We start from the raw sequence: 26,271 nt of genomic DNA on the forward strand, positions 1-26,271 counted from the left end.
TTTTTGTTTATGTAGTTGAGCAATACAAACATTTATAGTAAGTGTATTTTAGGTGGAATATGGAATGTGCGTGGGATTAATGAGAGAATGAAGAAAAAATATGTATGTATAGTAGATGTTAACATCAACTGGCATCACACTGGTTAAAAAAAGGTCAACAACAAAAAACAACAAGTGTTTTAGCGGAAACGGAAACAAGCGCCATTGGCAGCCATTTCATTTCAGTGCGCCAAAATGAAACTTAATTAACTAAAAGCTAACGATTACTTTCGCTCTCATTATTTTTGTATGTTTGTTTCTTGTGCGTTTATGGACATCCGGTTTTGTCGGGGAGTTTTTGCTTATGGTAGCTACTTGGTCATAATTTCGAGCCATTAGTGAAGTTTGTGTTTTATGGGAATCAAAATAAAATGCACAATTTTCAATTACAGCCACTTACTATCTGAGTCCCGCTTCTGGTTGTCGCGGACTGTGATTGCGTAAGATGTTGTTGCTGCTGCTGCTGTTGTTGTTGTTGTTGCTGCAACTGTTGAACCACTTGTTGCTGCTGTTGCTGATGCTGTGGCGGTGGACGCGCGTTGCGCAATTGTTGGATTGCCGCATCATCGGCTGCGGCATCTTTGGCATTCTCACAGTCGGTCTCAATGCGCATGCGTTGATTCTGCCAAAGAAACAAGTGAAATATGCATAAATCAAAATATGAATAAATTATTTTGTATCATTTTAATTCCAATTTCAAGTTAGAAAACATGCTGCTTAAAATCACTTTAAAATAATTCAGTATTTAAACAGATTCCGCAGTATATTTCGCACGTTTAAGCTAGTGTCATTAGCTTACAAACTGTCGCTGCACTCTTCTTACATTTGAACAGCAGCAGACATAACTGCTGCCATCGCCGTCGCCGTCGCCGTCGCCATCGCTATCCTTCTCTTTCTTCTCCTGCGCACGCGACTTATGCTGTTGTGGTTGTTGTTGTTGCTGTTGCAGCGGCTGCGCTGCCGGCGGCGCTGCTAGCTGACGTCGACGTCGACGCATTCGCACCGGCGATCGCGAGCCAACATAGTTGGAAAAGCGACGTCGCGAATGCCGCACTATCGACACCCAATCGATCATATTTTTACACTATTTAACGTTTTTGGTTTTATTTGCTTTTAGTCTTCTTCACAATTTTGTGCAATTTCGTTGCATTTACAAAAAAAAAAACATGCTTTCTCTTTTTTCTCTCATACACGAATATGCTCACTGCGCTGCTGCGTTGTGTAGTAGAAGTTGTAATTGTCTGGCAACACTGGCAACTGGCAAGAAGCAACAAGTTGCCAGATTCCTTAGCGCGCCCTCCCACATCATAACAGAAAAAACAAAATGTCTTACAAAATGGAAGCCAGATGCTGCAAGTGTGTGTGTGTGTGTGTGTGTGTGTGTGTGTGTGTGTGTGTATGTGCGTTACTGTAACAATGGTTGGCATTCGCAACGTGCTCGTTTCACGACTTGTGTGTGTGTGTGTATTTGTTTCCTTAATGTGTTTTAGCGCTCAGCTAGTAGCTAGCTTTAAAATTTGATGTTACGTGCCAGGTTACGTGTTCGCAATATTGTGTATGTATGTTTTGTTGTATATACACACACACTAATAAAGTTCACATGTCGACCAGACAGGGAAACATCAAATGAAAATCTGTTTGGCAACACAACATAGACACATGCCACAACACCGCAAGGCAGCAGCTTAGAAACTGCTGAGTAAATCTCAACAATATTATTTTTGTAATATGCAGAAATTCCAATTACTTTTTTTTGAAGTAACTGTGGAAAGTCGAAATGGTTTACAATTTCAGATATTACACTCTCTTGCTCAGATTAATTTTTTTAAACTGCTTCTATTCAGCTGGCAAGTGCTGTTCTAATGTACTTTTGGGGTGGACCTCATTTCCTGTATACAAAACACGCGCCCACACAAAGTACACTCATTCTTCACACACACACATACACACACAAATATGTGTGTAAGTGGGAGTATGTGTGTGCGTGTGTGTGTACCTGTAACACAAATTCACAATACTTCGTGTCTCAATGCAAATTGCTTGAATTGTCGAATGCGAAAAATCTCAATAGGCGAATTCCAGTAATTGATGTGATTAGATTAGATTGATATATTTGGGGCGATTAATCATCTGACAAAATCACACCAAGCAAACGAAACAAAACGAAACGAAAAGAAGGAATGAGAAAAAAGCCGCGTTTCTTAGCGCTTCAATCGAATGTGCACGAAAAACTGGCGAAAGGCGACGAGACGACGACGACGGGTGGCAAAAGCAAAAGTAAAGCAAGCTGCCAAAACAATAAGGAGCGAAGAAGAGACACAATAGAATATACACACATACATACATACATATGTATATGTTTGTATGTATATGCGGCTAGATTTGTTGTTGCTTTAATAAGTTTGCTCAATGCCAATGAACATGAATGAGATGCCCAACAAGCGAGTGAGTTCACCTAAAGACAGACAACCGGATAGACAAGACAGACATATAGCGAGCAAGTCTATATCTGTTTTGTGAAAACATTGCCAAGGCACACACACACACATCTATTTTGTATAGTGTATACAAAAACATATACACATGTGTGTATATATGTATAATTACAGGTAAATCGCATATTAACTGTGACAGCGCATTCGAGATCATAAGACAAATTTATGGCATCCGTATTAAAAGCTAAAGACTCATCCTCATAAACATGCGAATAAAAGCATTTAGCTTTGTTTTCTTTTTTTAAACAACGATCAAAACACAAACGCAGTCATTTCGGCGATATGGCAACCTTCAGAAAGTGTGTGTGTGTGTGCGTATGGATTTTGCATTTCTTGTTGTCACTGCACTTGGAATTAGTTAAGGCGGGATAGCAACATGTTGTAAATCTTCGTTTAGCTTTTAGTGTTGATGTGAAACAGCTGTTTGCCATATGTGTATGTGAAAATACACACATGAGTGTGTGTGTGTGCGTGTAGAATGCTATATTGCTGCTGCAAAAATATAAATTTGGAAATTGCGTCGACTTTTGATGATTTATATTAAAAAATGTTGGCAAAAAAAAAATATTTAAATTAAATTAAATGTTTGTTTTGTGTGTATCCAGGCACGCACTTAAAAAAAAAAACAAGAAAATGTAAAAGCCGGGCGAGGATTGCACGCGAGTTTTGAGATACGCACACAAAAAACCCAAAGGCAGTGATAGTAACTGAGAGAGTGAGTGAGATAGAGAGATAAAAACGGACACGCGAAAGTTGTGCGACTCGACACGTCGACAGCGCTGCTGTTACTGCCACACGCGCCACGCGCGACGCACCAATTGCCAAACGCCAGCGTCAAACGGCAATGGCAACAGCAACGTCAACGTCAAACGGCCAAAGGCATCGTAAGAGGAGCAATGGGTGGGGCGGGGCGGGGCGGGTCTAGACGAAGCAGCATAAGCGACTACTTGAAGCTACCAAGCTCAGCTCAGTTAAGCAATTGAGGCCAAACGAGAGTTATCACTGTCACACATCCTTAGCAATTATCGCTTATCAGTTAAAAGAGTTATCACTTGAAGGCGACATCCTTCAGTAACAAGTTGGTCTCACACACATATCTGTGTGTATTTATGTGTATACGTGCAGAACTTACGTTGCGCTACGCTACGTTACGTTACGTTACGTTAACGTAGTACGCATGTCGACAGCCCATAAAACAGAACCTCAGCAGCCTGAACAATAACAAAAGGCCGGCGTCGGCGCAGCACAAAACAACGACGAATGATTTGTGCCGACCCCGGGACAACAACAACAACGACAACGATAACCCCCCACCCCACACACTCGCTCCAAATCACCACACAAAACAAGCACACCACAAAATAAAACAACAACTACAACAACAGAAGTGAAACAAGAACAAGCACGAAGGCGTCACACGAAGGCGACACCGAAGCCGTAACAAAAGCCGAGCGCTCCAAAGCACAGCAACAACAACAACAACAATTTGTGTGTTATGCCTTTCGTTGTATTGTTTTGCCATCTCCCGTTCCCCTTCCCCTTACCAAGACAACCACCCACTGTCAGACTGACTGGGTCAACAAAAATCATGTTGCTAGATGTTAAGTCCTTATCAAATTAAAAGAAAAGAAAAAAAAGACGAAATTTGTAAAACGAAAAGAAAAAGCAAACACCTTCGTTTAGGTGGATGATCCGACCCATATGTTTAGAGATGTGTGTGTGTGTGTGACAGTTGCTTGGCTACCAAAAAGGACCACACACACACACACACCTGCAAAAGCTCGTAGACTAGACTGAGCGGGCAGAACAGGCGAGATGGCGATGGAAGAATGAGCGCAGGATAGCGAGTGCAAGCGAGAGAGCAGTGGTTGGCGAAAAGAGCACAATCTTAGAATTACAGTAAAAGCTGTAAAATTTGTGTGACACACACACACACACACAGAGGAAGCGAAACGTTTGACACCTTGTTAAAGTTGTGCGACTTCCTGCAATTGTTGTTGCTATTGTTGTCTCTGTTGTGCTGTTTTGCTTTGCATGCTGTCACAGCATACTGTTTTCTCGGCTTTCTGCTTTTGCCCTCACGCAAGCATAATAACTTCGTTGCCGTCGTGCCTTCGTGCCCTCCTCGTGTCGCCTCGTGTCGTGTTTTAGCGTATACAAACACAAATATAATTAGCAAAGCCCTGCCTGTACTTTATGTCTGTCTCTATGTAGTACGTCTATATAACTGTATATGTATGTTAGTATGCAGAACCAACACCCAGCTCCATCATCAGTCATCAGCCATCAGTCATCGCTCATCACTCAACGCCCGTCAATGATAGTTTAGCATGCGGGGCTTCAAATGCTCTCTGGGTCAACTTATGCTGATTGCTTTAATACTCTCAAAAAAAAACCAAAAAACAAAAAAAAAGTTAACGACTTCTAACACGAACTATTTATGCTATACGTCCTGGGGTTTTATCCAAAATCTCGCCGCGAAAAAAAAAAAACTTACGCTAACGACTTTAAACATGAAACATTTCTAGGGAAATCCGTCTTTTGTCGGAAAAGCCACTTTGTATGCCATAAAGTAATTACAGAATTTAGACTATACTAATATTTGAAGTATTTTCAAAGCCATAAAACTCAGCTGATCCAAAAAGTATGCTATGCCTGGCAGACATATGAATAATAGTTTCGTAGGCTTCAGTGCATTATATAGTATGTAGAATGTAGTTAAAGTTAGATAGATAGATCGATAGAGAAATGCTATGATATATAGTTTATATAGGCAAATTGATTAAATGAAATGGCTTTGAATATATAAGAAATTTCATTATTATTCTAAAATATAATTTTATTTTCATTTGTTGGCCTTTTCATTTATTCAATGTATAGATATATAGTTGAAGTTATAATGATATAGATATAGAATATGTGTTGTAGATATGTTATATGTATGATAATGTGTACGGAATGTTGATGTGCTTACCAAAATCTCTTCCAATTCATTTTTAAATGTTCTGCTTAAGGCTTCGGCATGCGCGGCCGCGTTGACGTTTTGATTAAGATTTGAACTTGGATTGGGATTTGTGGCATCGTTGTTAAACTCATAGGCGCAATTGCGATTAAGATTGGAAGTTTTTATAAACTGTAGAGTCACGCGTGAATATTAAGTAAATAGTAAATAGAATAGATATATATATATATATATGTATAGTTGTTATAGAGCAGCATGAGATAAATAGAGCGAAGATCATAAAGAGATTATACAGATTACAGAACAGGAAAATCGAAAATGAGAAAGCTGGTTAAATGAGTTAGGCATAAACATATATTTTTAGGTAAAGACAGATGTTAATGATACGATATGCACCTAGGCTATTCGTCTTAATCTATATTTGAATACAGGTTAAACATAATAAAAACGACTACTTAAGGCTACACTACAAAGAGAGAAAGAGAGAGACTTTGACACATCCCAAAAGAACAACAAACATTAACTGAAAAGCAGTCTAACCGTCAATAAATCAATCAATCTGCAGTTTTCCAGGTTTCTAACAATGACAATTATATCAAAAGCTAACTAATTGATCATCTGATCAGTCAATATACTTAGGTAAATAGTTCATATTCCACTTACATCGGCTATCTTAGTGGCCTGTCCATCCTTCTCCCATTTGGTTGCAATTTGCAAAGTTTCGGCGGTCTTTTGTTGTATGCTTTTCGAGTCATCCAATAATGTCAATTCATAGAATTCTTGTATATCTGTAAGGCATATAAAAAACATAAATTAGTGTTATTCGAATTTTCAATTAATAATGATTTTTAAAGTTTTCTATCGTAAACTATTAAAAGTATGTTTCTTTTTAAGGCCAAGCGAACTTCTTTATAAATCGTATTATTTTCTTTTACAATACATTTGTAATAAAAACACTTTACATTATATTTGTTTAGCATAGAATTGAATTATTTAATTTAAATTTATTATCTAATTCCATAAACTGCAAATGTGTAACAACAAAATTCAATTGCTTATATTAAAGGAACATTAAGAGAACTAAATTTTAATTTCTTGAACATTAATTTTCCAATCTAACTAGATCTTGGGGACTCCCATTCACTTTACATTGTAGAAATGGATTCCTAAAGTTTAATCTCTTTAGCTTCTATTTTCATAAATTAAAAAATATACAAAAAATCCAATTTCTTATATTAAAAGAACTTTAAGAAAATCATGTATCAAATTTTGAACATTAATTTTATCGATTCAACTAAATCTCGAGCAATCCAATCCAATATCGGACTATCTACAATAAATATAAAAAAGTATTATTTTATTATTTCAACTGTAAACTTCAAAATAAACATACCTTTAATTTATTTAAGACTTTCAATTTTTTGCAGTGTACTCTCACATTTCAGTCAAAGTCACAAAATGCAAAGCACAGCAAAATAACATATTGTTTAAGCCTGGTCACACTAATCGCTACAAATCTGTGTACAAATGTGAGTACGATTCTTCGTAGAGAGAATGAGAATTGTGATACAAATTGAACAAAACACAATTTGAGTAGCAGAAAAATGCTGCTGTCAACTGCAACAATAACACGTGAAGAAGAGAGGGAGAAAGAGAGGAGGAGAGAAGGAGACGGAGAGAAAGGACAGTGTGCAACAAAGTTTAGCGCACTTTTCAGGTCAGAGGTCGATGGGTAAGGGAATGGAAATGTGGGATGATGGCTAACCAATCAATATGCTGACGGTGTATGTGTATGTGTGTGTGTGTGCTATAACAAAAGTCAAGTGGCCTAAATGTAAAATTGAATGCGCTCATTTAATTTCCTGTCGACGTCACAGCAGAGATGCCAATATGCCGAGTACACGAGTATCTCTATAGAGACACAATACATACACACACACACATAACAGTATGTATATATGTATGTATGTATGCGCACTTCTGTACACACAATGTGAACTGGAAACGTTTGTTTATGCAACCGACTGGCACTTGAATTAACGAGTGCGACAAACGATTTCGACTTCGACTCGAATACGAGAATGCGAGCATATCAAGTTATAAGTGCTTCTCTAACGGTTCCTCTCTTTCTTTTTTTCTGTTTTGTATTTAGCCAGAATCAGCTGAAAGTCAATTCCATGCCACAATGCCACAATACGAATCACAATTCTAGAAACCGAAACCAAACAATCCAAAGTACTCACCAAGCAGAGCCTGAAAGAGGCGGGACTTGAAGATGCGGATGACTCTTTCGATTGCTATACGCAGGGCACGATCTTGTGGCTCCGACAGACGTGCATGATAGTCTTCGAGCAGCTCAAGAGCTCGATGAGCTTCTGCAAAGACCAAGAAAAGAAAAGAAATTACATTAATATTAAGTATGCATTTGAAATTCTTATATATATATCATCTTTGAGTAAAAACCAAAATTATTATCAATAACTTGCATAATAAATCAATCCATAGTAAAAACACAAATTATTATCAATAATTTGCATAATAAATCAATCCATATTTCACAAATTTCAACTCTTCATTTATAATTAAGAATTTTACAAAATAAAATTAATGGAAATTCCTATAAAAACTGAAATGAATATCAAAAATCCATATTTCAGAAATTTCCGCTCTTAAATTGCTATTGCGAGTCCTATGAAAAAATTCAAATTAATATCAATATTTTGAAATTTAAATGAATTCATATTTGACAAATAGTTAAATTTTCCTAAGATTACAGTAAACTTTGCTAAGAATTAATTAATCTCTCACATTAATTAATTAATCTGAATTTTAAATTTTTTTGATCTTAAACAAAAACAATCTTGAAATAAGATTTGTAGATTAAAATATCTCAAATCATGATTTTTATGCTAAATTGAATTAAAAAATTAAAATTAAAAACATTTTATTTTAAGATTAATATCTTGCTTCAAGAATTATTTATTCTAGATTGAAAAGGAGATTCCTAATCTGGACTTAAGATCTTTTCGATTATAAGAAAAAAAATGAATTTTGTTCTTGTTTCTTAAAATGTTGGAAATGTTCCTTTCTTTAAAATTAGAACCTCATTTTTGGCGTTGTTGTGTCAAGATTATAATCTTGAAAATGAAGTAATCTAGATTTTTTGTAAAATGTTGATTTTTATTTAAAAAAAAAACCTTCTTGGGTCATTTTTGACATCATACAATCTTGATTAAAGATTTTCTTCTTTTCTTTGTGTGTATGATAGCTATTTATGGAAAAGACTTTCCCTAGAATTAAATTTTAATTTACAATAAATGAATTTTTCTATTAACCACATAAACTTTTTGAATATAGGTGAATATTCTCATGTATGTACAATATTATTATTGCAGATATACATTCTATGAATTCCCTTTTATATATCGGTATTCTGCTCTCCTCTCTATTTCAATGCCTTCTGTCATTTCTAGCATCGTAAATCTTCTTCTTCCTCACGCTTTCGCTAACATACTTTTGGGTGTTATACGTCCATTCCTAGGCAATTACCTAGACGATACACCTGCATAATATATGGCTCACTTTGTGTATCGAGGAACTGTTCATCCGCTGTCCCCTCCTCCTGCTCCTGCTCCAACTTCTTCTCCCTGTGGCCCGCTCTATTCCCGTGATGCTCCTCCAACTGTTCCCCTTGCGTATTAAAGTCCATTGACTGTGGCTCTGCCTCAAGTTGCTGCCGCTCAAAAGCCTCCATGGAGCTGCAAAAGCGACTCAACTCCATGCGCAAACTCTCCGAGCTGCTCTCGATCGCTGTGCCTCCCAAGGCACCCAACTGCGTGTCCTTCGGACGCCGCAAGCTACCCGAGGAGATGGCTTCGAATTCATCACGCGACACATCATCGCTCTCGGATTTGTCAAAGTACCCGGACTCGACATCGGGAGTGCGCTGTTGCTCCGCTGAAGCAGACGAGGACAACATGTGACCATACTCGAGCAGATCCTGAGCGGAATAGAAGCATTCGATGGACTCCCGCACGCTGTCACTGTACTTGACCAACAACGGTTCCCTTTCCCTTTCCCGTTCCCGTTCCCCTTTGAGGTACTTTCGCAGTTAGCGGCACCTCAGTGTTGGCAGCCAGTGGCTGATGCTCCTCCTCCTCCTCGACTTGGACATCGATTTGTTGCTGTTGCTGTTGATGTTGATGTTGAATTTCTATGGCTTCCGTTTGCATGAGCACAACGAGCAGTTGCTCGGCTTGAGGCGCATCGATTTGTTGTCTAATTGGGTCAGCGGGCACATCGCAGGAAGATTTATCGTTATCGTTATCATCGTCATCCTCATCGTCATCGACACCAACGGAGGAGTCCTCATCGACATCGTCGTGAAATGTTTTGTCATCGCTGCTGAGCAACTCTTCATTCGGATCGCTGCTCTTCTCTCTATCCGAATCGCTGTCTGAATCCATCTTTTCTTTGCTTTTTTTGTATTCCCAACCACTCACAACTTGTGCAGCGTGAAGACAACGCTCAACTGATGGTGTTTGAATAGCCAACCCAACTAGCCAACCAACCCAAGTGTGTGTGTGTTCAATAAATCAATAAAGATTGACTTAAAAAACAGAAAGCAAAATTAGCAGTCCCCCCTTCCCCTTCCCCCTCCCAGTGTGTGTTGACCAACCTGACCAGGTCCAAACTATTTATGCTTAACCTTTTGTCTCTCTTGTTGTCTGTCGCTTGGCAACCCCGAGCCCCGAACACTGAGAAGAACAGAATACTGCGAGTTATTATGTTAGATCCTTGGGGTCAGCGCACAGCATTATTGCATGACATTGCCATAAAGTCGGACAGACACAAATATATCTACCAGATATAGCTACATATATCTGTAATTTATTACATGAGCATCTTAGGCGTCTTTTGTAAGCACGTCACATGCTTATGTTGACCTTCATTTATTGCCCATTTCAAAAAGTTTGGCAACGTTTGCATCTCGATTTCTTTTTTCTTTTTCTTTTTTTTTTGTCGGTAAATTTCTTCTATTTATTGTGCGCTTAGTTTTTGGTGCAATGGACATGATGATGCCTGTGGATTGCACAGCAGCAGCCATATAATCGAAATTCGTATATACTATAATATAATATGTATACTATAATAATATGCCCATGACAATGTCTTCCTATGCGAATGAGAAAAGACTTTTTAAAATTGCTTCTTTTTTTTTGCACGACTCCTTAAAATCAAATATTTCTGAAAATTATGCGGATTTTCAGTCATTAAACTTGAATTTTATTATAAAATACTTTTGATAAAGTGAAGAAAAAAATTCAATTCTAATACTAATCACATTTCTTAAATTTTCAACTTTTCTCTAAAATAAAATAAATAAATATTTAATAGATAAATCCACTCAACTGATGTTATTGTAAATCTGCTATTTTTGTTAATTAAACATTCTAATACAATTTACTTATTGTGTAAACAAACAGATTGTAAATAAAAGAAGAAAATAAAAGATATTCTATAATTACTAAGAAATTATTTTCTTAAATTAAAAAAGTATGCGAAATATATTAATTGACTCCAATGACAGATAATAAAAAGACAAAAAACTAATAAAAGTTTATATTTAACCTTTTAAAATGAAGAGTTCCAAGATTAGAATCTTTCAACAAAAATCGTAAAATTTAAAGCTATGAAAGATGTTGTATATATTTTCAAAGCAAATATTCATTTTAAAATGCAATATGAAATTGTTATTATAAAACACTTTCGATATAGCAAAACAAACAAAGTATCTATTCAACAGCTAATCAATTGACACCTTCAACTTATTTGTACAGGGTATTCAAATAATATGCATAAACACATATGGAAATGTGCTTGACAAACATTTCTAACACAAATCGTATGCTATAATGAAACAGACAACAAAAAAAAAAAAGAACGCTTGACGTGCGAAATGAACTCGTAATAATTTTTGGCTGGCATTTGATCGACTTGTTATTCAATTGTTTATACTATATATGTACATATGTATATAGAATTTATATGGACTTGGAATATTTATTTATTGCATATAGTCAATAAACCGCAAAATGTTTTCTTTCATCTAAAGTAAACAAATGCGTGTAATTAAATGAAATTTGTGGAAAATAAATAAAAGCTTCAAGATATGATTGAGAAGAAATATTCTTGATTTCTTACCTTGCTTTTTCACTGGCATTTTGTGGGTGTTGTATAAAGTATATTTTATATTGTTTGTTGTTCTTGTTATTATTTTTGTTTTTCCTCTTGTTGTTGTTGTTGTTATTGTGGCTGCAGTTTTTGAGCCTTTTGCTTGTGTGTGTTTAGTTGAATGTCGTTAAACTCTATTTATCACTGTTTGTGTTATAAGCTTGGCTGTAATATTTCTGTTATACGATTTGTTATACAAAATGCACACTAATACATGCATACACACTGAGTGCATATGTATGCGTATATTGCGTATACTAAACGTTGCTATTTATTATAGTTTTCAATATATTTTTATTCTTGTTGGTTTTGCGTTGCGTTGTCTGCCACTTTGTTGCTTTTATCGGTTTTTACTTTTCTCTCTCTTTCACTCTTTTACATTTATGTTTTTTATAGCACACATCTGAATGCGTATGTGTGTGCGTGTGTGTGTGTGTGGAGTAATAATGGTTATTGAATATATATTTTTATGTTTGATGTTGAAATTAAGTTTATTAATTGATCTTTGCACATCTCATTATAGTTCACATAATTAACTGTGACAGCTCACAGACACTCACACACACAAACACACGCAGCAAAACAGCAAAATAAAATACAAAAAAAAAAGTACAAAAACAAAAAACCGTTGCGATGTCGAAATTTTTGTCGCCCAAAAATGTTGTTTGCGGGCAACGCCGCGACTATTGTCTGATTTTTTTTCTGCTGTCCTCTGTCCACTATGTCCGCTTTGCGCTGTCTGCCAGGCTACACAAACACAAACACACACACACATACAAATATGCGCTGCTTTTTCGCTATTTCAGCGAATTCTCTGCTCTCAGGCACACACGCAATCTATATATACATAAATATGCATATATGCTGAATTATGTTGGAAACGGCAGCTATTCAAAAATGGTGTGTATTATTTTTGGGTAAACTTTTTGTTTGGTTACAGTTTCTTTTTTAATTTTGTAATAGTTTGGAGTTGAAATTGAACAAATTTATGTTATATGCTTTATGCGTGACACCCGCGCGCCCCCCACAAAAAACAACAACTGACTCTGACTGCCTGCCTGGCTAACTGAGCGTGCGAGCGAGGGAGCAAACTAATTGCCTGCCTCTCTGTCTGCCTCTTCGTCGTAGTTCCTTGAGAGCGGCGCGCAGCAGTGTTGCCATATTATAAATCAAAGTACGAAACAAAAACAAAACGAAAATTCAAATTAAAAAGCTCATTGCTTGTGATCTGCGAGTGAAAAAAAAAAACATTTAAAAACGCTTCAGCAATAATTAATGCTTATGCTTCCAGCGACCATTTTCCCCCAAATTCGAAATGCTCTCTTAATAAAGTTCACAAAAACACATTCACAAAAAAAAAAAATGAGCAAAAGGGCAACACTGTTGAAGAGAGCGCGGCGTGCTCAATTATTTGTAGCCCTCTTTGACGCTCAGCGTCAATATCACTTGCTAATTTGAGTGGCGACATCTTGTTCAACTTGCAGCTCACTCAAAATGTATATAGATGTGTGTGTATGTAGATGTGTGTGTCACGATCAAGCATTGAGCATTTATTTATAATTAATAAATAATTTGTTATGGCAAGCGCCACAAAGTAGGCTAAGAAAGTTAAATTTGAAGCTGAACTTTATTTAAGCAGCACAGTTAGATAGAAATGTAACATTCGAATTTAATCAATCTTGCATTTCCTTAGCATTGCAATGCATATTGCTTTTACTGCCAGCAATCGAAGTGCGAAAGAAGAAGAGCGAACGACTAAGAAAGAGCTGATGAACAAATGAGAACGCAAATGTGCGTGTGTGTGTGTGTGTGTGTGTGTGTGTGTGTAGAAGACGACGAGTGAGGATGAAGAGTGGGCAGCGTGGTGGGGTGGGGTGGGGAAAGGTTGGCAACGCCGGCAAGTTCAATCACCTCGTGCTGCTTGGCATTACAAGCCGATTACTGCACAGCCTTCTCTTCTCTTCTGTTCGCTTCGCTACTCTTCTTATCCTGTCGTTTGTCGTTTCATTTCGTTTCGCCTAAACAGGGCCAATTGATTGGGCTGCGTTCGTTCGGTCGTTCATTCGTTCAATAAGTAATTTATATTGTGCTGTTGCTGTTGCTGCTTTGGCAGCAGCAATTATAATAATTACACGTGGCATATGATTGATATGCACAATGAAATGTTCTTAAATGCCAGCTTATATGTAAGACTTGAATTAAATCCAAACGACTTATTACACATACACATACATATGTACATACATATATACACATATAGTGTGGTGTAATCATCAACGATGTGTGTATTTCATTTACATATCTCTCACTAACACGCACAAACACACACATACATTTAGATGTAGGTTACACGTGCAGGTCGCACATGTATATACACACACATACACGCACATGCAGAGCTCATTAAAGTATGCTATAAAAAATACCAAGAGTGTTAGTAGATGTGTGTGTGATTGTAGTATCTACCATAAAGTACATTTTCGATTTCCATTTCGATTTTTTTTTTTTGTGTTCTTCAAGTTTGCTTGAGCGACACACCGATAAATTTATGCGATGACCTTGACGCGCATCGCTGCGTTGTGATTTTGCTGTATGCGATGTATGTGTGTGTGTACTTGGGGTCCCGTTAAATGACGTGCAAACCGGATGTACAAACTGATGTACTTAGAGACCTGCTAAATTAATTGTACATATGTATGTATTCATGTACATACATATACATATGTACATCTGTAAGAGACATTGATTTATTTTATTACGTTTGTATGTTTTGTTATTTTGCATTAATGCTATTTTTAGCTTAACCCAGCAAACTTTGTTACATACATGTAAGTGTGTGTAAGAAATACATACATTTTTCTAATGTATGTGTGGCATAATTAAACATTGCTGCTGAATTTGCCGCCAAAGCGAATTAAGTCAGTACATAAGTGTGTACACACTCTTATGCTTACATCTGATGTACATAATGTATGATGAGATTTTTTATGCGCCTACAAGTATGCTTTTATGTGTTTTGTCAGTTTTCTATTGTTCAGGTCGGTTGTTGTCTGTTGAAAGTTTTCACTCACTCCCGAACGTTAAAAAAAAATAGAATGCAGAGAAACGTTGGATAAAAAAAAAGGTTTCGTCGTTTTCGCGCACCGTTATGAGCTCACTGACGCTTGGGGCAGCTGATGCTGCGGCTGTCACGTTACACACACACACACGGGCAAAGGCATACACACATACACAGAGAGAGATACACATATATAGAGTTGTATTTGATGTTCAGCAGGGCACTCATCACTATTCATTTTTAAACAACATCCCTCGGTTACATGCATACGAACATACATCTACATAGTTAAGTATGTACTGCTGCATACATAATATGGACCATATAAAAAATTGAAGAAAAAATACAACACACACAACCACATAGATAATCATCAATCGCAAAGACCCGAGAGGACCGTTTTTTAATTTTTTGATTTTTTGTTATATATGCACACACTTACACTGTACATAGAGAAGAGATATATGTACACACTATTTTTCGTAGTTACATCTGCGTGTGTGTGACATCAAAATATTGTAACTACCATTGTTTTTTTTTTTGTTAAATATGTGTATCACAAATTGAAATTGCAATTGGAATTTACATACACGCTCACACGTTAAGAAAGGACATGCGTTTGGCACTGGCCTCAGGCATTTTTTGTATTACTTTTTTGCTGTGTTTAATAAAATAAATTACAGTTACGGTTTGCGTATGCGTTTGGCATGAAGCACGTTGAGAATATATATGTTGTATATATGTATATATTACGGATTTTCTGCTCTCTCTCTTATAAGCTCGCAAGTTACTTTGGCTGGCTGCTCTGGCTCTGCTGACTGCCTCGCTTTGCCTTTGCCTTTGCCGTTGCCTGCCAGTCTGTCTGTCTGTCGGACAGTCTGCCGTTCTGTCTGTCTGCTGAAATCGACGCATGCGCAGTGCGAGCATTCATTCGCACAGCCGACCGCACGGCAAATGCAAGCAGTGTGACCACAAATGATTATTTGAAATGTACCAAAAAACTACTGGCGTAGCTAAAAGCTGGCTGCACTACAATGAATATTTTACACAATTTCGTGTAAAATTATGCGAATTTTTGAACTTTTTTTTAATTTAGTATTTTTCTTGCGTCGTCGCACTACTGCTTTTTAATCTGATAAGTATAACCAATAGGATAACTGATGGGGTCTTTCGATGACATGCCTAGCCATTTATCGATATATATCGGCAATGTAGTAACCGCAAACAGCTGATCACGCTGTCAGTTGACAAACGTGACCACGAGTCACTGACATTTATTTGTTGTTCAAACGCATTTCGTTTATTTTTTTTTTGTTTTGTTATAATAATGGCTCGAAAGCGTAAAATTCCTGTGAGAAAACATCACGGTGTACGCGACCCGCTGCAGCAAATCGAACAGCGTGAAAAGAAGTAAGTAGCTTGAAGAAGTTCCATAGCATATTTAAATTAAACTATACGTTTTTTTAGACTAGCCAATGTGACAAACAATCCGCCCACTCAAAAAGACGATCAACGCGGCTCTTACAAATTTCAGCAGTTCAAACGTTTGGCCGACACTGCCAAGGCGGGCAAAAAAGCTAAAATTCGGAGCTGTGGGCAAGGAGGATGTGCCCAAAGCAACAACATCGAAGCAGCCAAAGAAATCGCAATCCAATAGCAATAATAAACATACCAACATTAAGCAGCTGGCCGATGAAACGGACGAAGACTATTTGCGACGTGTGAATCGAATGACAAGCGCATCGGTGCGCGAAGCACAATACGAGGCCAAATACGGCGTGAATGTGATACGCAATCCGCAGACAGGCGAAATAACGGTTCAGAAGCGGCCCAAGAACGAGATCGATGAGCTGCTCAAGCAGAAGCAAAAGGAGCGCCACCTAGCGAAGAGTGGACGCAAGAAACAACAGAAGAAGACGGCAAATCTAATGGATGCGAAGACCAGCAAGGAGCTGATTAAGCGTGCCTACAAAGAAGCAGATGAAGAGGACGACGATGATGATGAGGTGAGTTTTTCTAGCGTAGATTTATCATATCAATCGGTGCTTAGTGCAGACACAAACCAATATGTGCTAAGCTAAGACACGCACCCAAAGAGCACGAATCATATTTGAGCATTATTTGTAATCTGTTCCTATTTGCAGACTGCTGGGCCTACCGAATACAAACGTGATGTCTTCAAATTTGGCGAAATTGTGCATGCGCCGCCCACGCTTAAAACGCTGCCACGGAAGGCGGCCAAAAACGAGACTGTGCCGCGTCCAGGCAGCAAATCGAATCTTCTGCTCAAGTCGCTGATGGAGAAACCCACATCGAACGCAGACACTGTTGAATCATCAACTTCGTCGTCGGCCGTCAAGGCGAAAAAGAAGAAGCTGCTGAATGCTACGCCAACGAAACAACAACTGAAGGGCAAGCGTAAAGATTTGCCAGCTGCCACACGCAACATGCTAGAGGGGGAGCGCAGCAAGATGATTGATTTGTATCGACAGCTGAAAAAAGAACATAGCAACAACGAGGCGACGACGACGATACGTCGTTAGTTAGTTAACATTGTTGTAATGTTTATTTATCTTTTATCAAACATTCTCAACCTTGGAAGAACCCAAAAAAAATGCGAGAAAAAATTAACAAAAAAAAACAATATAGTACAATGTATTTTTTCCTAGTTCATCTTGCGTTTCTTTTCGTCTTTCAGATTGTGTGTGTGTGTGATTTGTGTTATTCTTTTTTCTTGCTCTCGGTTTTTTTTTGGTTTCGGAATTTTAAAGTTTCGGTCGCTGCACGGTGAAACGACAGAGGATAAATTTAGCACCGTTTTGTGTCCAAAAGAATATATTCGGAAGCCACAAAAAAAGAGAAAAGAAAAGGGTAATAGCAAAAACTCTTCTAACGCTTCTTACATGGTAAATTTTTAGAAATTACGTGTAAAGTTATTTTGTTTGGTTTGGTTTTGTTGTGGCTGTTGTTGTTATTGCGGTGTTAAACGATAAACGATAGTAAAACGGAACACAAGGGTATTCGATTGATTGGCCAGCCTCCACACACATAGCTATCGAACATGTGCGCTCCACTAACGGTCCAACTAATTGATTACAGCAGTTGTTGTTGTACTTCTTACGCCACACAGTATTATTGTTGTTGTTGCAATTGCGTTTGCAGCAATTACATGCCCCCACTTTGCTTTTGCAACATTTGCGCAAAACGTTGTGTGATCAGGAGCGAGGTATCAATGAAGCGATCCACACAATTGCTGAGGCACGTCTCTGTGGCATGATCCAGCTTGGTGCTCGGCTTCCCAATGCATTTCTCCCAGCAAATTTCATTGAACTCATGTATCTATGCAAATCACAATTGTTGTATTACTTAATATGCTCCGGCATTATGTATACAAGTTTGTCTTGTCTGTTACCTGTGCATTAACTTGCGCCTTTTGTTTCTCAATCATGAGAAACTCTTGCAGTTCCTTATCGTTACCGGATAGATTCTCAAAGTCAGACATGATTACTCTATTGTATATGTAAGATGTAATAACACGTTGTAATTACGTTTGTTCAGTCAATTTACAAATGAAATAGCACGAAAGAAAAAAAATGTTTGGTCTGTTTGTCCCACGGCTACTTAGAATTTTTTGTATTTTGTGCTTTTGCTATACGCCGAGTGTTTTTTGAGGTTATATAAAAACTGACACTGTTAGCGTTGCCAGAGTGTTTTTGACCGAAAAAAAGCACGGTGTTGGGAAACAACACGAACATGGTGGGGGCTGCAACAAGTTATCGATAGTTTGCAACTTGGACAGCCACACACAAAAAAAAACAAAAATTTGCTATTACTGCATATTAATCTTTATTTTTTTTTTAGTACTCCGTCTTTTGTATTTATATATTTGTAAATTGTTATAGCGTGTGCGTGTGCGCCTCTGTGTGTGTGTATGTGTGCACACGAAAGACGCAGATAGTTTTATATACATTTTTGTTTGTTAGGTTTGTGTTGCAAGTGCAAGAGAAAAAGGAAAAGGAAAACAACAACAACAGCAACAACAACAACAACAACAAAAACAAACTGCATATTAATGAGGTGGCGACGCAAGCAACAACCGACGACAACCACAACAACAACACGATTTGTTGATTAGAAAAGTGCGAGTGTGTGTGTGTGTGTGTGTGGTTGGTTGTTTGTGTGGCCGCGAAAGGAAAGAAATGGACGACAGCAGCAGCGGACGCACTTCGCTGGCGGATAGCAGCAGCCTGGCAGCGTCGTCGCTGCGCAGCGGCGGCAGCTCAAGTCAGAACATTGCCAACGATGGCTACATACACGTCTACAACTTTCTGAAGGACGACTACGATCGCTTTGCGCCCACACTGCTCGCCGAGGAGATTTCCTGCATGATGTGCCGCCAAATGGAGATATTGCCAGCGGCGCAATTGTTGTTCGGCATTCGCGAGCACAACAGCAGCGGGAGCAGCAGCAGTAGCTCTAGCAATAACAACAACTCGCACAGCAGCAGCAGCAGCAGCAACAACAACAGCGCCAACTGCAACAAATGGCAATTGGCTGGCGAACATTTGAGCTGCAACGTTCGCTATTGCTTTCGCATGCGATTCCGGGTGCCTGAATTGGATCGCCAACTGTCCGAAATCGATGCCAATTGCCATACGTATCTGTATCATCAGATGCGCTACGACATGTTGCACGAACAGATCCAGGAAATACGCTATCCCGATCACAAGGACAAGGTCATGGGCCTGGCGGTGATGGATATGCTAATCGATAAGGAGGAACGCCAACTGGCGGCCCAGGCGGTAGAGAAGGCCTACAAAACGTATTTGCCCCGCAGTCTGTGGCGGGCACATCGCATCTTTGTGCGCGCCAAAATCCGCAGCACATTCCGCCAGCTGAGCGTTAATCAGCCGGCGGTCGATAGTCTGAAGTGGCATTATGTGCATCAGATTTGCCATTTGGCGCCCACATATTTGACGGAACAGTTTAAGGCCACCGTTGAGTATTTCCCCAACGAATCGACCACAGAGCCGCCAAGCCTGAGCAGCGGCATTGGGAGCAGCAGCCACAGTATCAGTCACTCGACTCGGACGTCGACCACAACGCTGGTGACAGGCTCGAATACAACGCTGTCGACGACAGTCACCGCACATCATCCACGCAATGATAGCAGCAGCAATGGCAATGGGTCGCAATCAGCAGCATCACAGCATCATCAACATCATCGGCATCAGAATCATCAACATGCACAGCGTCGCGTGTTGCAGCAACAGATGCCCAACACAATACCCGTCTATGTGCGTCTCTGGTTCCATGATTCAGCCGAGCCCGGTCTAAAAGTGGCACGCGTCACCTCAGAGGCCACGCTCAAAGTGAGTAATTGGTCTTTTCCTTTGAAGAAGTACTAGATAATGTAATCCTGAAAATGCATTTGCAGTGGAGTCTCGTCGCTGTGGTCGAGGACATCTTCTCGCTGTACAAGGAGAGCGAGCAGCTGGTGCGCATGGAAATTGTCGGCTTTCCCAAGGGTTATCACATGCGCTTCGAGACCGAACACGAAATGAAATCGTTCATCTCCTATCTGGGCATTTATATTAGGTAAAACAATCATAATTTTAAGCAGCCTTCTATATTTTACTGTTAAGGTTTAGAATTGAATGATTCAAGCAGTCAGTTAGCATACAAATAATGGCATATAAGTGTATCAAAAGCATGGAAGCAGCCCCTTAGCTCTTACCGTTAAGACTTGATAATCAAGCAGTCAGCTTAAAGAATATTGTCAGAATAAGTACATCAAAAGCACAAGCTAGAGAATGTAGTAAGGTCTCAAAATTGCAACCTCCCAGCTTCTACTTCTTTGTAAATTGATACTTAATACGGTCAGAGTCAGCGCATAAAATATAATCAATATTGCAGCCTTCTAGCTCTTACCGTTAAGACTTGATAATCAAGAAGTCAGCTTAAAGAATATTGTCAGAATAAGTACATCAAAAGCACAAGCTAGAGAATGTAGTAAGGTCTCAAAATTGCAACCTTCCAGCTTCTACTTTATTGAAGATTAATGCAGTCAAAGTCAGCGCACAAAATATAATCAATATTGCAGCCTTCTAGCTCTTACTGTTTAGGCTTAAAATTAGTCAGCATAATGAATAATGTCAGAATAAGTATATCGAAAGAGTATGCAAGCATAAGCTATAGACTACACTCTCAGCTCCCAAAATTGCAGCCTTCTAGCTTCTACTTCTTTGGAAATTGATAATTAATGCGGTCAGAGTCAGTTGTACAATATTATCGCATCAGAAGCACGAAAAGCGACATAACGGCATTCGAAATTTAATATCATTTCTAAAAATGAATCGTTTGTTCGTTGGGCACGTTTTGTCGATTGAACCTATTCGTTTATGTTTTTCAGTTTTTGAGAATTTGCCAGATCAATTGAACTATTTATGGCAGTATTTATTTCAATGAGCAATTAAGTAATAAGTGCATAAAATTAACATTTAGTCTGGCTATCAATGCAGCTAAGAATTTTAAGTATTTTAATGACTTTATTTAATTTACACTCGCTCTCTCTTCCAACTTACAGATTAACCGTGAAGTGGATGCAGGACTTGTGCCCGTCGTACAAGACGCCCTCGCTGGAGGAGCTCGATAGACTGTGCTGTCATGGCCCCATCGGTGGCGGCTATTCGTTTATGAAGCTGCACGAGAATGGCGACAAATGTGGCAGCTACATTGTGCGGCAATGTGATCGCGAATACAACACCTACTACATCGACATCAACACACGCATGTGAGTTAAGCTTGACGCAACTATAATTCATTGATTTGAAAATATATGTACAATTTATATATATCGTATATTTTAGCGTGGCTCGCAACAGCGATCATGAGCGCTGCCAGACGGAAACGTTCAAGATTGTGCGCAAGGAGAAGCACTGGAAGCTGGCCTACAATGGCGATGAGCACACATTCGATCAGCTGCCGGAGCTGGCGCAATTTATACGCACCGATAGCAACGATCGCATACGCATACCGCCATCGAAGTATGACAAGCCGCCGCTGTTGCTGCTCTGTTTGCCAAAAAATCTGAAAACCAAAAAGACTGAAATGGAATTAAGCGAAGGCGAACTGCAGCGTCGCAATGCCCAGATATTTAATCCCAAAACCGATTTGCAATGGTATCGAGGTGAGAGACGAAAGATCTTTTCCACTCTATTGACTTTATTGTATTTATAAATGAAATTCCTGTTAATCCACACACACACACACAGACTCGATCAATCACAGCGATGATGACAAAGTGTTTACCATGCGAGGCGATTGGATACAACAGGGTTCGTTCAAGGATGTTCCCGTCACCATGAAGATGCTGAAGTACGATGCCAATTTCCAAGAGTTCACACAGCTCGCGCACACCTGGAGCTTAATCCAGTCGCCGCAGTTCATCAAGCTCTATGGCCTGACGTTATCGGTGCCCTATACCATGGTCATGGAGTACTCCAAGTATGGGCCACTCAACAAATTCCTGTTGGCGCATCGCGATCTGAGCATGTATTGTCTGCTGGACGTGATGCATGGCTTGGTGCGTGGCATGCACTATCTGGAGGATAATAAGATCATCCATAGCTACATACGCTGTGCGAATCTGTACGTTACCAAATACGAGCCCGAGAAGTATGTGCTCGATGCCAAAATCAGTGATCCCGGCTACCCGCGTCCCTACAAGCAATCAGAGTAAGTGCATCGAACAGTTCTTTTTATACCCGCTATGCATAGAGTAGAAGGGAAATGAATGTAACAGGCAGGTGAAGGCATCTCTTATCCCATTAAGTATATTTCGAGATGATATACATAGCGACTGACCTGTCTGTCCGTCCGTCCGTCCGTATAAACACTTAGATCTCAGAGACTATAACAGATAGAGCAATAATTGTTTTTCAGCTGCACTTCTAATGTTTGTACGCAGATCAAGTTTATTTAAAATGTTTTCCACTCCCACTTCCGCCTCGGCAAATCGAAAAAAACAAATGTAATTTTGAAGCTAGAGCAGCGATAACTAAGTATTTAAGGTTCCTGAAAATTTTGTTGGTAGAAATTATTATTTGAGAAATAGTTTTGTATGGGGAAAAAGTTTACTACGGGTCTTAGCTGCTTTGGCTGACAATCTGGTATATTTCAGTATTCTATGCTATATTTATAATGTTGCTCTATATATATTTATACCAAAAATAGCCTTTAGTATATTTTAGTAGTTATGTGGTATATTACTAGGGATCTTAGTTGCATTGACTGAACATCTGGTATATTTTGCTCTATAGTATATTTATAATGTTGTACTATATCAATATACTAAATATATATTTCGACATTTTTTTAAGTATTGTTGTGGTATATTAATTTGGAATACCAAAAATATATATATCGGTGTAACTTAGTATTTTTGAGGTATATTTATTTGATATACCAAATATATATATCGGTATATCTTAGTATTTTTATTATTATTTTAATAATAATATATCCCTTTTCTGGCTATTAATCAAAATAAGTAGCAGTTATCTCACTTTCATTGAATAACAACTTATAACAACACTCCAAACAAATCTTCAACTAATCAATTCACTTCTTTTTACCTTCCCAGCTCTGCGTGGATACCCATCAAGTACTACAACCACTTGGAGGCCGCCAAACAGGACTCGAGCACACAGCTGTGGGCATTTGCGACGACCATCTATGAGATCTTCTCGCGTGGACAATGCGCACCGGATCGAATGAAGCAACGCGATCTCATACGCAATCGTTCGATCGATGGCGGCATATTGAAGCCGCTGCATCAGCGTCTGTGCCCCACCGAGATGTACAACACGATCATGGATGGCTGGAGCGATGATCCCGAGAAGCGTTTCAGTCACCACGACATCTTTACGCGCCTCAATGCGATCAAGACGCGACTGCAGCGCAACTACGATGTGCCTGAAACCGAAACCGAAGCCGAATCACGTAAGATTCGCATTATCAAATTGACAATATTCAAATTCAATATTGACTAATTTTCTACCTCTCTCGTTTGCTTGCGCAGTGGAGTTCGCTGAGGATGGCGACTATCAGGGCGAATTTATGGTCATGAATAATGGACATGGCCAGATGGCAAATGGTCGCCATGAATCTGAATGCGAAATGGACGAGGCAACCGCTCGCAATCTATTCAGCGGTCCAGGTGAATTCTTTTCACACTCTCACGATCTGCCGCTGGTCATGCAACTGTCCGACTGCAAGGTGATTTATCGCGAGAAGCACAAGATTGGCCAAGGACACTATGGCACCGTTTATCGCGGCGAACTCGAATATCATGACAAGGAACGTCCCACCGAACAGGTGGCCATCAAGAAACTCAAAACGGTGCAGGTGACCAACGATTTTATACGCGAAATTGATATCATGAGGAAACTGGATCATCCCAATGTCGTGAAGTTCAAGTATTGGGCAGAGAAATCGCTAAGTATTATCATGGAGTACTTTGAGTATGGTTCGTTTATTGTGTATCTCAGTTCGCGCAAGCCAAGCCTAACGAATGCCCGTCTCTTGGCCTTTGCCTTGGACATTGCCTGCGTAAGTGAAACGCAAAAGATTTCTAACCATCTGATTTGTACTTTATTTGAATTTCGCACTTTTTATGACGTACACACAGGGCATGAACTATTTGTCCGGCAAGGGGCTAATACATCGTGATCTGGCGGCGCGCAACATTCTAGTCGATCGTTCGTGTGTGAAAATCTCAGATTTTGGTCTGGCGCAATTCGCCAATGCTGATGGCTATTATTATGGCATCAGTCAGCGCGATATACCCATCAAATGGTAATTGAAATAATGCTGTAATTAATACAATTTCCTCCTTTATTAATTTATAACTTAATTTTGTCTTTAGGTACTCGCCGGAGGCCATTGAGACCTGCAAATTCTCATCGTATTCAGATGTTTGGAGCTATGGCGTAACGCTCTTTGAAATGTTCTCGCGTGGCGAAATACCGAATCTATTGCCTGGCCAGGAACTTACACAGGAAGATTTCCTCAATCGACTGCGACGTGGCGAGCGGTAAACACATTCCAAATAAGACCTTTGAATTCTATTCTATTGAATCTTTTTCTTCCCGTATGTTGTAATTTGTAGGTTACCCAAGCCAGAGCTTTGCACAGACTTTGTGTACAATGAGTTGATGCGTCCCTGCTGGCATGAGACGCCCAAATCGCGTCCCTCATTCTATCAAATCATCCAGATCATTCAAAGTGAAATCGGCGATAATGTTGGCAATCTCGAGCAGCAGCAGCAGCAACCACAGCCACAGCAACAGCAACAGCAACTGCAGCAGCATCACAGAAGCGGATTGGAGGATGAATGATTGAATGAAGGACTGCCGGCAACACTTAACAACGAATTATAATCATGAAGGAAGAAAAAGAGAGAAAAAAACACAAATGGACTGGGGAGAAAATTGTCTCTTTGTTTTTTTTTTTTTTTGGCTTAATTATCAGCGTTCACCTTGGCCTAGCCGTGTGTCGTGAACACGCAAACTACAATTTGTTGATGTTTTTCATTTATTTCGTGTAGTATTTTAAGTTGTTATACTTTCACACACACACACACACAAACGCCCATTGTACTTCCCTCCTCTCCACACCCTGCTTGAATCACCCACCCACATAATTGAGGCGTTTTAAAAACGCCGGACGCACGTGCTTTAACAGCAACAAAGTTTGTTTAAATTTAAGCTAAATATACTTATACACTACTACAACTATTCTCACACTATATATACATAAATGAATGTGCTTTCCCCCAACCCCCTCCCCCACGCACACACTCTCTCTTCCCCTCAAAACAAAAAAAAAAACACAGACAACAAGCACATGCACTACGCCTATCTCTTTTTTCTAATCCTTCATTTTACTTTTATGTTTAAAGCATTTAAACAATTCTCATTTTAGTTTGTTATAACTTTTTAGACAACATTGTTAAATATTGCTTAGCTTGATGTAATTTTAAAATGTACAAAAAACACATAAAAACGAAAACAAAACGAAAAAGAATTAACGAAAATTATTTGAAAAAACCAAAAACAAAACAAAAACAAAAAAACTGCACAAACGCTTTTGCAAGCGTAACAAAAACCCTAACGCAATCAGGCGAATAAAATAATCAAATATATATATATAATATATATATATATTGGTATATTATCTAATACTAATTTACTCAAGAAATCTACTATGTGCACATATAGATTATATATTCTATATAATAATATATATATATATCCTTTGTAAAAACTCTAATTGACTACGGATCACACACACAGAGAAGTCAATTATACTTTATGCATATATATGTATATACTATATATATATATATATGTGAACACATATGCCATTTAAAAATAAATAAAAACAACGAATACATTAACTAATTTGATTTTGCCCATCAT

At 38.7% G+C, this 26,271-nt stretch overlaps 4 protein-coding genes across 5 annotated transcripts in view; 2 read left to right on the top strand and 2 right to left on the bottom strand.

Moving 5' to 3' along the window:
- The window catches only part of LOC133847509 (disks large 1 tumor suppressor protein), a 37,780-nt gene extending 28,205 nt beyond the window's left edge, over window positions 1–9,575 (bottom strand). The window contains exons 1-5 of the mRNA XM_062282613.1: window positions 9,046–9,575; window positions 7,740–7,871; window positions 6,160–6,284; window positions 5,509–5,667; window positions 440–661 (exon numbers count right to left, since the gene is read on the bottom strand). Coding sequence (XP_062138597.1) covers window positions 440–661; window positions 5,509–5,667; window positions 6,160–6,284; window positions 7,740–7,871; window positions 9,046–9,475 — 1,068 coding nt within the window. The 5' untranslated portion in view covers window positions 9,476–9,575. The remainder of the gene's footprint in view (window positions 1–439; window positions 662–5,508; window positions 5,668–6,159; window positions 6,285–7,739; window positions 7,872–9,045) is intronic.
- Window positions 9,576–16,021: 6,446 nt separating this feature from the next.
- LOC133847516 (uncharacterized) lies at window positions 16,022–17,432 on the top strand. Its single transcript, XM_062282627.1, is given in 4 exon segments — window positions 16,022–16,198; window positions 16,256–16,358; window positions 16,360–16,794; window positions 16,933–17,432. Coding segments are annotated over 4 exon segments (1,020 nt in total). The 5' UTR covers window positions 16,022–16,115; the 3' UTR covers window positions 17,332–17,432.
- Window positions 17,433–17,503: 71 nt separating this feature from the next.
- Window positions 17,504–18,469, bottom strand: LOC133847521 (mitochondrial import inner membrane translocase subunit Tim8). Its single transcript, XM_062282631.1, has 2 exons — window positions 18,201–18,469; window positions 17,504–18,127 (listed from the first exon to the last, which is right to left on the bottom strand). The coding sequence occupies exons 1-2, from the start codon at window positions 18,288–18,290 to the stop codon at window positions 17,954–17,956; spliced, it is 264 nt and encodes an 87-aa protein (XP_062138615.1). The 5' UTR covers window positions 18,291–18,469; the 3' UTR covers window positions 17,504–17,953.
- Window positions 18,470–18,602: 133 nt separating this feature from the next.
- LOC133847511 (tyrosine-protein kinase hopscotch) lies at window positions 18,603–26,236 on the top strand. 2 transcript variants are annotated; one of them, XM_062282618.1, is made up of 10 exons: window positions 18,603–20,160; window positions 20,226–20,386; window positions 21,375–21,581; window positions 21,658–21,977; window positions 22,063–22,525; window positions 23,433–23,791; window positions 23,871–24,396; window positions 24,476–24,646; window positions 24,717–24,884; window positions 24,960–26,236. In XM_062282618.1, the coding sequence occupies exons 1-10, from the start codon at window positions 18,988–18,990 to the stop codon at window positions 25,186–25,188; spliced, it is 3,777 nt and encodes a 1,258-aa protein (XP_062138602.1). In that variant the 5' UTR covers window positions 18,603–18,987; the 3' UTR covers window positions 25,189–26,236. The 2 variants fall into 2 exon arrangements, with proteins under 2 accessions (XP_062138602.1, XP_062138601.1); XM_062282617.1 differs by having other exon boundaries at window positions 18,604–20,160; window positions 23,871–24,400; window positions 24,480–24,646; window positions 24,960–26,234.
- The last annotated feature ends 35 nt before the right edge of the window (window positions 26,237–26,271 follow it).

This window comes from Drosophila sulfurigaster, chromosome X, assembly GCF_023558435.1.
Source record: "Drosophila sulfurigaster albostrigata strain 15112-1811.04 chromosome X, ASM2355843v2, whole genome shotgun sequence".
Lineage (NCBI taxonomy): Eukaryota > Metazoa > Arthropoda > Insecta > Diptera > Drosophilidae > Drosophila > Drosophila sulfurigaster.